The following is an 11553-nucleotide window of genomic DNA, read 5'->3' on the forward strand; positions in this document are numbered from 1 at the left end:
TGAGATATGTCAAAAAAGTTAGGCATAGTTTTGCATCTCAAAATAAGCACAGGGTCCATTCTATACGCTTTTGAGTTAATTTCACAAAATGTGCTCAGAATGTTGAGAATTAGCATCTGTGTTGAAAGAATATGGAGCACTATGAATACAGGAGATTCATCCATCTTTCTCAGCAGCTACAGGTAGATCTATGACTGGTTCAGTATTTTGCCTTTAGATGGTGCTGTAGCTTCATGATTTTCAGTTGAAGTGGTGAGAGTTAGATGTGGGTTAATTCAGAGTTCATAGCAGTTAACATGCAGAAATCATGCTCCCTGGTGTGAAAGGGTAACAGTGGGTCTGAAAGCCTGTGACAACTGTTAGTACTTGGGTTATGTTTGATTTTATTCAACTCTGGCATTAGAGAGGAACATTCTCCTGCACTTCGCAATGGCCTGTCATAAAAGTCTCCAAAGCGCTTCAGCAAATGCAAATTCTAACAGAATATGCTAAAATTATGCTTAACTGCACTACAGAGGTGGGGCTGCCAAAAGTGTGTTGTGATTTTCTAAGAATAATCTTTCAAAATATAGTAGAGAAAATGAATCTGACCGATCAGAGTGCCTCTGAGTTTGCATAATGCACAATGTATTCTTTTACCCTCTGGGTGCCTCACTGTATCAGTTGACTGTTTCTGAAAATTTGCCTTCTCACATTTCTGTCTGAATAAGGTGGCTGAGCAGGTAACTGAAAAAAAAATAAATAAATGTTTACACATGGGGGACCTACCTAGTTTTGGGAAAAATCCTATTTTTATTCAGTTTGAGGCTGGAGTTAGAAATACAGGAACTGTATTCCCATACAAGTTGAATTGGTTTTGAGGTAGTTTGATCACATATTACAAAATTATTTGAAATAATACTGTACATGGCTTAGTTTCCTTTTAGGTTGGTTTTTATCTTGTCTATTCCCATGTTTGGGGCTATTAAATTGTAAGTTAAATCAGAAGTTTCTATTTTCTACTTTTTTTTTCTGGCTTATGTACATAAGCAAAAATTTCCTGTTTTCAAGAACAGAGTACACGAAATGATTCCATGTATATTTCTTTAAGTGTCCAGTTAGTCTCTATGATGATAAAATTGGTACAAATGCAGGAACAGAGCATGATGATGAGCTTTCCTGTCTGTTTTACATTTCTTCATTTCACAGCAGAAGGGGAAGACTATAACTTACTTGGAAATGTGAATAAATGGAACCTTTTGTTTACTTTGGGGTTGAATGAAAATGGAAATTGTGTGCACTCAGAAGGCATAGCTATTTATTTGACTGTGGACTCAATAATTTTCTGCTGTTTAGTATGGTAATTGTTTCACTGTTTCCTTTTATGCCTTATGATAAGTTTAGATTATAAATCCTATTTATAAGGCTGTTTCTGCTACAGGTGCACGGAACACAGGCATAAGTTCATTATTGCTACTGCTTTGCAGTTTTGAAGTGATATGGCTAAGGAAGGATGCCTTATTGTTACAGCACATGTAGTTTTGTTATTGGTGAAATATGGGGCTACTAGTAGTTGATATATTATTTAAAAGGGAGGAAAAAAATTGTGGACACCTTGAATTACAACTTCCAGCACAATGTACCTCTTTACAGCCATGGTTTACCCCTAGAGAGAGAGTGTCTAGATTTTTGTCTCCTTTAGATTGAAAGTGAATCAGACACCAAAAACTGTGATATTTTGTGTTCCATGTTGTGTCACGAAGATATCATTACAAGGCTGAAAACATTTTGATCTTGAGTATGCCTCAGCAAAATCCCCAAAGGCTTTGTCATGGCTTTTTCCTTGTACATTTCACACAGGGTTATGGGACTCACCTAATGAACCATCTGAAGGAGTACCACATCAAACATAACATCCTCAACTTTCTCACATATGCAGATGAATATGCTATCGGTTACTTCAAGAAACAAGTAAGTCAATGAGAGAAATTACTTGGTGCAAGAAGTTGAACATATGGCAGTGATGAACTAAACATCTGGACACGACAAAGTAGTTGGATAAAACCCTTTTCATGCCTGCAGTATCTCTTCCCCAGTTTGAAGGTGCTCAGTCTCTTAAGTCTGAAGCCTTTGATGGTAAATTGTGAGGCAGAAGTTTGGGTTTCCACTTAATACTGATATTTCATAGATACCACAGGAGCAGAAGAATAAAATGCAGCCCAAGAGAGAGTCCTGCAGTGCATTTTATTGTTCTGGTTAATTCTTTTGTGGGTTTGTTTTTCAATTAACTTTTGAACTGTATGAAGACTATAGTATAACTTTGGACCTTTTAAGAGCATTTGTTATCTTATTTTTTTACTTAAAATACACAAGTTAAAGTTTTCCAGCTATAGAATTGTTGTTGTCTCATCGATTTCAACAGCAACTTTGCTTGATTCATAAATACAGGACTGGTATTCTTAAATATTAAAATAGCAGTTCTTTGGAAAAATCTAGGAAATTTGTCCACAGTAAAAATATTATCTTGAATCTTCTTATCTCCACTACCTGTCTTCTTTTCCTGTACATATAAGCAACTAATTGTTCTTCTGTCAAGTGCCTCCCATGAGAAGGTGTTTGCAACACTATGAACCATAGTCTGTAACTTGTTCTGTTGTATTATTTGTATTTTAACGTTGTGATGAATTTGGCTCTAAGTCATCATAGCATTTCAGTTAAAACAGATGGAAAAGGAAAATGGCATCATGACAACATAAGTTTCTTTTTTTTGCCAGGGTTTCTCCAAAGATATTAAAGTACCAAAAGCAAAATATGTTGGCTACATCAAGGATTATGAGGGTGCCACATTGATGGGATGTGAACTAAATCCAAGGATCCCCTACACAGAATTTTCTGTCATCATCAAAAAGCAAAAAGAGGTAAAGGCTGAAATGAAATGCTGGATGTTATCATCTGTTCAGATATTTAGAAACAATTCAGTCAGTGCCAGGTTGGCTCTATTCTTTGCTTTGGTGCTTAAAACATTAGAATTGTATACTTTTATTGGTTAAAATGATCCTTTCATTTAAGTCCCAGTGCCATAATTTTGCAGTTGAAGCATTAAATTATACCTTACTGACTTCGCAATAACAAAACTGTTGAAAAGTACTTACATTTTGAGGATTATTCATAGCTTAATTTTATCATAGTTGATAACTAAGCAAAATCTTGTGAAATTGATTTGTTTTGCGGCTTTGTTAATATCCCCCCACATAAGGTTAGTAGTGTTCATTAGAGTGACATTTGAATGGAGTGTTTGTACTGCATGGCCTGTATTTTGCTTGAAAGAAAGAGGACGATTTTTTTTCTGCCACTGTTTTAATACATAAATCAAGAGGGAGCTTTCTTAATTTCCAGTCTGTTCCTCTTTGGAGTTTATATAGGATGTTCTTCATGTAGTTCATAATACTATTCCATAGAATAAGGCAGTTAATTATTTTGCTAATAAAGATGTTTCCAGTTGTTTTTAAGTACCTTTCTGGGTTTTTAAAGAAATCCAAATTATAAGGATAATTTGTTCATTCAAGGTTGTCCAAACCTGATTTTTTTGTTAAAAAGCTGCTTTATGGAACAACCATTTTTCTTCCAATAGAAATATTTGGCTCATGTTTGCAGAAAGAAGGACAGTATCTGGTTGCTATGCATTTAGTTTATGAGGTTTTTTAACTTCACTCTTTGGGAAAGTTTTTATATGTCCATACAACACAGACTGTAATTTTTTCCCTTTAATTTCTGCTTCGCTGAGTTACTCTTCAGATTCCAGTCTACTGCTGGACATGCCACCTTCCCCTGAGGGTTGGGATGTCAGAGTGATTATGTGGGGGACATGTCTCTTGTAGTCTGTTAGACCTCAGGTATGCTTAACTGCAGTAGTGCAGTTCTGGGCCCAAACCATCAGCATAATATGTCACTTCCAAAAACATGCTAGTTTGTAAGTTTTTGGCTCTGGGACTGCTTTATTAGTATATGTTATTTTTTTTATTCTTCACTCTCTTATTTGGTGGGATGTCCATATTGTTCTAAAGCACTTGGAGACACTCAACTTGTAAATTATTAGAAAGAAATCTGTTGTTATATGCTGGGAGAATTTCTGATTGCTGACGGACATGTGAGCGTGAGCAATCCAGCCTTGCTAGCAGGGCCTGAGCAGGCTGCAAGCTAAGTTGGTCAAGGACACAGCTGTGGTTGGAATGTGAGAAAGAAGGTAGTGAGATAAACAACTGTTGAAGTTGAAGATAGTTAGGGGTGGAGAATAATGATTAGGCATCTTATGATTGCTATGTTAATAACCAATTATATTGTGTGTAAGGTGGGCTAGTAGTAGTAGTTAACCAATAATAAGTGCACAACCCTACAGTCTAAATATGTATATCTCTCTCAATAAAGTGTGCAACAATCATAACCGTATTGGTATTTGTTGTACCACGGCAGCTGACTCTGGCTTTAGGGTCCCTCAGCAGTTATACACTGATCTATGCTGTTGATTTTTTTCTGAGAATAAGTATCTGCACCTTTGGAAGTGTATTTTAGGATTGCCTGTTTAACACACAAAACACAGATCAGGCCTCTTGTTTTGCACGTTCCAAGGAAATTTAGAAATAGCCCTCACAGTCTGCAGCTTTATGAATAATGTTTGCTTGTCTGCTCATACCAAAAGCAGCAAAGACAATACCTGGACATAAGGAGAATTTTGAATGTTGACAATTGGGATTATGTACTGATTTCCTTTGATGCTGGTATTGGCTGGTTCTGGACATCAGACTTTTCAAGCCCTGTCCTTTTGGAAGTGAAGCTTTTCATGGGATCCAAGCTTTTATTTAAAAGAACTGGAGTATATGCCTATGGCTTCTAAGACTGTGTCATCTGACACTGTGTACCAGTAGCTCATTTACAGGCATTCTGAAAACTCTAACAAATCCCTTTATGCAAAACTTTGGGACCTACTGACTGACGAGCGATCAGTGCTACCGATCAAGCAGCTTACTTTAACGAGGAAGAGCCACTGGTTCCTAAATTATAAGAAGGGTTTAAATTGGATTTAACAATCAGTTTGAAAGTATTTTGATGTTATCCTGAAATCTGGGCTTGGTGCTGTTGTATACTGTATTTTTGTAACATTTCTAATCTGTATTGAAGGTCTGGTTTTATCTTCTCTTCTTCTTTGAGAGAAAATATTTTGTGTGAGGGAATGAAGGTCCTTAAAAATATGTCCATCTTTATTATTTCCAAAGAAACTGTGGTGGTCTGAATGGCTGTGCATTTGTTTACCCCGAGTTATGAAGTAAGACATTCTAAAAGTGACATATTTAGGACACACAAAGCTTAGATACTTATCTAAGTGTGTATCAAGAGCACCAAAGCAAATTGCTTAGAATTTGAGGTAAGATTGCAAAGTAAAACAGAGGTGTACCCTGGAGTGGGAAAAGCCTTTCCCTAGCATATTAACAGCAGAGTGAAATTTCAGTTCCAAAGATTTGCATCATTCTGATGCCCTCCAGAGAAAATCTTTTTAGTGAGAGTATCTCTGGTACCTAAGCAACTCCTACAATTATATGGAGACTTCGGAGTGAACAGGTGTTTCTAAAATTTTGGAGTATGAACATATATGTACGTCAACCTATGTGCATTCAATCTGTGCTTTGAAATTTCTGACCAGCTATGCTGAAGCAGTTCAGAAGCTCCAGCTGTTAGAATTCTAGACCCAGTTCCCAAACCTACTTCCAGGAAATTTCTTTCCCTGCCCCTGCTCCTGTCTTCCCATGAGCTGTGCATCTTGTGATCAGTGCAGCAGGTAATGACTCCTTCCAGATTTGTGCCAAAATAGCTGAGAAACTTGGTAGCTTCATCTGCAGAATCAGTGTTTTGCCAGGTAGCTCAGCCCTGTTACCAGCTTTGGTGGATTGAAAAGGACCATACGATTAGGAAATGAGTATGTTTCTGTTCATCAGTGTTTTGCATCTGGGTCACTTTTGAGCAAATACATTGTTTTGTTTTCTCTGCTGCTTTATTACAGATCATTAAAAAGCTCATAGAAAGGAAACAAGCTCAAATACGGAAAGTTTATCCTGGCCTTTCTTGCTTCAAAGATGGAGTACGGCAGATTCCTATAGAAAGCATTCCTGGAATTAGTATGTATCAACCTCTTTTAATGTAGAACAGAAGCAGAACAGCTCAAGAAGGGTCCAAGACTAGGAATACTAATGTAGTTGCATATTTATTTTTTAATAGAATGTAATTGTTTTGGTTTGCTGACTTGATTTCTGTGAAGATTGTTGTGTTTCCACTACAATTGCTATCTGTGAGATTTCCCCAAGGCATCCCAGGATGATCTTCTTTTATGTATGTGTGTGTAATGTTATTTATATGTGATCCCTCTTTGATTTGTATCACAGTGTAGGTGACAGTTTCCCTCTGGCACCATTGTTAATGCACTGTACTCCTGAACAACAATAATGTCCATGCTAGACATTGGCTTACAAGACAAAGCAGAATTAAAAAATTTGAGTATAATTTTTTGGGGGGCTTTTCTTTCAGCTGTGCTGTCCTGCAATTTATTCTCTGTCCCTAAGGAATCAAATTGGATAATTTGGTCATCATTATTCTTTACAGCAGTCATGGTAAAATATGTATTGAACTATTGGAAAAAATGTGTGCTTCATATAGAAATATTTTAGAGTCTTTTCAGCAGTCTGGAGGAAGAGACATGCAGAAAATTGAATGGGACTGTAGGCTAGATGGTTGTGTTATTTATTAGGAGTAGCTTTTATTGAAACAAACCCATTTTACTGCAGCAGTGCTGAAATGGCTTTTCTTTTTAGAGTTGCAATAACTCAGTTAATGTTTTGACCTACTGTAGTTCGCATGTAATCTCTCATGTTGTTGGTGTACAGGAGAGACTGGCTGGAAACCAAGTGGAAAAGAAAGGGGGTAAGTGATGCACAAAGTAAAATGATGAAACAGTTGAGATGTGGCTTTGAGAAAAGTCTTTTAACAATGTCATTTGATATCTCCTTCTGTCTGTTGAAAAACAGATAAATCTGGTTTTGTTTGAGTTTTTTGTGGGCAGGTGTGATCTGGGTGGTGGGGTTTTTGTTTGGGTTTGCTTATCTTACATTTTATTTCTTCCATAAAATGCTTGAAACTTGGAGATGCTTTTAGGTAAGATGCAAATTGTAGGAATGAAGATAAAAGATTCAAGCTAATATTTTTGTATTTGTATTTTCCTTCAAGTAAGGAGCCCAAGGATCCAGATCAACTTTATAGCACCTTAAAAACCATCCTGCAGCAGGTGAAGGTGAGTGCTAGTTCTAGTTTCTTCTGTAAAGATTTTTAAATTATTTCCAATATAGAGTTTCCATATTAGATACCTTACTTTTTTCTTTACCAAAGAGCCATCAAAGCGCTTGGCCCTTCATGGAACCTGTGAAGAGAACAGAAGCTCCTGGATATTATGAAGTTATAAGGTTTCCCATGGGTAATACCATTAACATTTTTTAAGTATAGAGTTTAAAAATCTTTATAGATGGAGACATAGCAGATAAATTGTAATCTGATTATTTTATGGTAAAAGATATATGTTACTTGCAACTGAATACCTTGCAGCTCTGAAGCACCAAGAGTATGATGCTGTCATTTGAAATTGATGACTGCTTTGTGACCTTTGTGAAACACCTACAGTGTACACATGTGAAATGTTAGCATGCCCTAGAGAGCCCTCACAAACTCTTAAATGGTGCAGTCAGCTAGAAACTTTCGGGACTGAGCTGGTGTAGGTGAGTTGTAGGAATATGTTCTTGTGTGTGGTAACTGGTCAATGCAGATTCTACTGGTATGTTAAAAATTCTCAAGGCAGACTTTCAGGAACACCTGAGCCTTTGAGTTGCTTTGAAATACAGATTTAAGCTTTCTAAATCACATAGGGAAAACCTTTTAAATGTACCAGGGTTGTCTAATTAAGTCTTAACAGCTTGCTCCAATTTAAGTTTAGGAAAATGCTTCTTGCAACTGATTGTAAGCTAACTTGTATCTTTGTCTTTTAGATCTGGCCGTTATCTGAGGTGGTTTATGCATTCATTTATATGTCATGCAGCTATTATTTATGTAGGATTAGTTGCAAAGGGAAGTACAGAACTGCTAATAGTGTTTTTCTTTTGACTGCTTTTCTTATGGCCCAGCCTTTGGCTTCTGGGACATTACAATTTCAGTGATAATTCAGCAATGCTCTAAACATATGCTTGTTTGATTTGTACTGCAGCAGATTTAAAACTGAATCCTGCTACTCCTTTCTTTTTTATGCAATATTCACTTCTTTCTTTATTACAGTTTCTGAACCTTATAATGTTGTTAGAGAATGAAACACAGGCTCATGGCAGGCTCCTAGCAGTCAGTTTCTTAGAGAATGAAAGCATCTGTTCATGTTGCTTTGCAGAGGCTCCAAGCCCATGTAAACCAATTTTGTTTAATGATTTTTTTATATTCAACTTAACATTTCCAACTAGCAGATATACTTTATAAATCAGTAGCTGGATTCCTGTATCCCCAATACAAATATATTTTCTAGCAGTGAAGAATGTTGATCCCCCTCCTGTGGCAGAGTTTCTTCTGAATGCTTTTCTGAACAGAGGCTAGATCTGGATGGCTCTTTAATTTGAACAGTGTTTACAAAGAGCTTATAGCCTGGGTTGGCAAACCCAAAATAGGAATGTTAACTGCCCTTTCCTTGTTCAGATATATTACATTAAAGGTGGATGCAGCAGATCTCCTTTGAGGATGAAGCTGAGGTCTTTGGTTTAGTTTTGCTTTGTTTTTTCAGCTAAGGAAGCCAGCATGACTGAAATGTGTCTTGATTTATGATCAACTTCAGCTTTCCTTCTGCTCTCGCTGCCAGCATGCTGATATTGTAAAACGTTGCTCAGACAAGATATAACAATTGCCTTTACGTTTGTGTACAGACTAAATTTTACAGTATTTGAGACGTATGGCTGTAGAGGTTTTTGTCTACCCTCTAAGGTCAGTTCTCATTTCTAAATGCTTTTTTTAGCCCTGTTTTAAGTGCTCTTCAGCTGCTCTTTCAAGCAATACTGTTTGTTTGGTTTTTTCTTTTCATCTGCCATACAAAAGCTGTATGGATGAGTGACAGATGGAGCCAAACCTTCGCTATAGTTAGAGAAGAACAGCTGAACTCACCAGCCAGTGTTTGCTTTGTGGTGAGCTGAACAGCCTTCTCAGCTAGGTACTATAATTAGACTATGGATATCCAGTTTAGGTGTAGGTGCCTGAATTTCAGATTTAATGGGAGCTGAATGAGCTTTTGATTTTTGCAAAATATTGTGCAAACCTAGTGAATTGCAAGTTCTATATCACTGGAAAATGTATTTGAGAGCATCCATCAAACTTCTCTTCAATAATCACGTCTTGTCATTTTGACAGGGTTTTCCTCTCTTTTAGTAAATTCAAGTCTCCCTTTAAAAAAAGCCAACAAAACCCCCCCAAAACATACCAAGACAAAAATGCAACCATATTTTTAAATCTGAAGTTAAAGTTTAATTCCTTTCCATTGGAGGTCTTTGGTGCCGCTGTCCTTGCATTGCAAATACATGTTATATCAAATCTTCGCCATTTCAGCTGCTTCTATTACAGTTTGACAAAGGTGCTGCTGGAGCCTGGCTCAAGCATTGCTAAAAGAATAGTTGTTAGAGCATCTGAGGTGAGAAAAGCCAAGGCATCCAGCACACCTCTCACTACTTCTATTCCTGTACTCACTCCTTGAACACTTGTAATGTACACAGAATTTTAAAATGCCTTACAAGAGTTACCGAACCTGAATGCTGGGATAATTTACATGTTTTATGGATGAACATTTTTAGTGTAAAGGAGAACACTTCTTAAAGACTGTTCTGTAAGTAAATGTTTTGCATGATGCTCTGAAGGCAGGAGAGATCAGTTCTCGCATGACTCTTAAAAAGGATACATAACTATAAACTCTTGAAGAGGTAATAAAAATATATGTAGAGCATAGAACAAATTTAATAGTTTGGGGTTTTTTTCAAAGCTGCAAGTACTGCTTGTGTGTTCACAGAGTAGTGAGGATTTCACATGTTCTGTGATGTTTGAATTCTTTGCCTATGTATTCCTAAGGCCTCCTCCAGCAGAGCTGAGAACAGTGCCTCACAGAGCAGTTAGAGGAGCATTAGGGACACCTAATACCTGCTGAAAACTCAGAGCTCTAAAAAATAAATATGCTTTAATGTTTTAAAGAAGAAAAATAAACTCTATATAAAGTCATCCTTACAGTGAGATAACTGCCTAGTTCCAGTTGCTTTTGAAGCTAAAAACCAGACCATGCCTTAGATGAAGGCAATTTCCATTCCAAATCCTACCTTTGCCCATTCATGTTAAGTGCAAATCAGTCTAAAGAATATTGCATAGAGAAAGTAATGGAATCAAACGCTGTTAATCTATTTTTCTTCTGTACAGATCTCAAAACAATGAGCGAGCGCCTCAAGAACAGGTACTACGTGTCTAAGAAATTATTCATGGCAGACTTGCAGCGAGTCTTTACAAACTGCAGAGAGTACAACCCCCCTGAGAGTGAATACTACAAATGTGCCAACATACTGGAGAAATTCTTCTACACAAAAATTAAAGAAGCTGGATTAATTGACAAGTGACACTGTCTTTTTTACAACCAAATAGTGTGCCTACATTATGGGCAGGGGAAGCCATTCTATATGAGTCGTGGGACTTTCAAGAAACTTCTGTTTAATACTTAGCACTTTTAAAAACCCTTTTAGTTTTGCAAACATGTATTATACTGAAGTTACAAAAATTATTTTATTAAAATGCTTTATAATGTATTTAATTACGGAAAATTTCTTTTGTGTGCCGATTACAGTATGTTCCTAATAAGTTTTATCAGCTACAGCCTCAGAAACCCCACAAACATGGGGAAAGTTGCACATGTTTGGGAAGATGAAGAAAATTCCCAGACAACAGATATTATAGCTTACCTAATGCAGTACCTATTTGATAAAGTTTTTTGGTTTGTTTCTTTTCCCAGTAAAAAAAGGGTAAACAGCAGTTGGGGAGGGTTCTGAAACACTTGTTTCTTTGTAGAATCTTTTTATAAGATGTTATTTTTTAAAAGAAACACTCAGCTGGTTGAGAAGCTGTGAGAGAAGAGCAGTCAGTTCTGAAAAAGGACTGACTGTAATCTTTGATAGATGCAAGTTTTTCTATTCGTTTTTGGTTTTGATAAATATTTTACCTGCAAATTGTAATCTCATAACCACTCTTTTGAAGCAAAAAAATCTGTCTAGATGCGTAATGTCATAGTGACTTGGCTTATGCAGGACATAAGTACCCAAAATTACTTTAGAGACTGTAATTCGCATCTACTAGACAATTTCAATTGGCTTAGTAGAGTTAAGGTTTTGATGCACTTCATGCTCCACCCTACTTACTACTCTTCACTGATAATCTAAAGAATTTATTCAGCAGAGATAAGATGATTGTACACAGAAGTCAACATAGGAC

At 36.6% G+C, this 11553-nt stretch overlaps 1 protein-coding gene across 1 annotated transcript in view; it reads left to right on the plus strand.

Annotated features, from left to right (window-relative positions):
• Positions 1-10762, plus strand: part of LOC103800609 (histone acetyltransferase KAT2B) — a gene marked incomplete at its 5' end in the record, with an annotated part of 30113 nt that extends 19351 nt beyond the window's left edge. The window contains 7 exons of the mRNA XM_009072990.1: positions 1840-1950; positions 2754-2897; positions 6032-6146; positions 6909-6945; positions 7249-7312; positions 7408-7492; positions 10495-10762. Of these exons, the coding sequence (XP_009071238.1) occupies positions 1840-1950; positions 2754-2897; positions 6032-6146; positions 6909-6945; positions 7249-7312; positions 7408-7492; positions 10495-10688 (750 nt within the window). The remainder of the gene's footprint in view (positions 1-1839; positions 1951-2753; positions 2898-6031; positions 6147-6908; positions 6946-7248; positions 7313-7407; positions 7493-10494) is intronic.
• Between the last annotated feature and the right edge of the window lie 791 nt (positions 10763-11553).

The sequence above is a fragment of the Acanthisitta chloris genome, unplaced genomic scaffold (genome assembly GCF_000695815.1).
Source record: "Acanthisitta chloris isolate BGI_N310 unplaced genomic scaffold, ASM69581v1 scaffold7094, whole genome shotgun sequence".
Lineage (NCBI taxonomy): Eukaryota > Metazoa > Chordata > Aves > Passeriformes > Acanthisittidae > Acanthisitta > Acanthisitta chloris.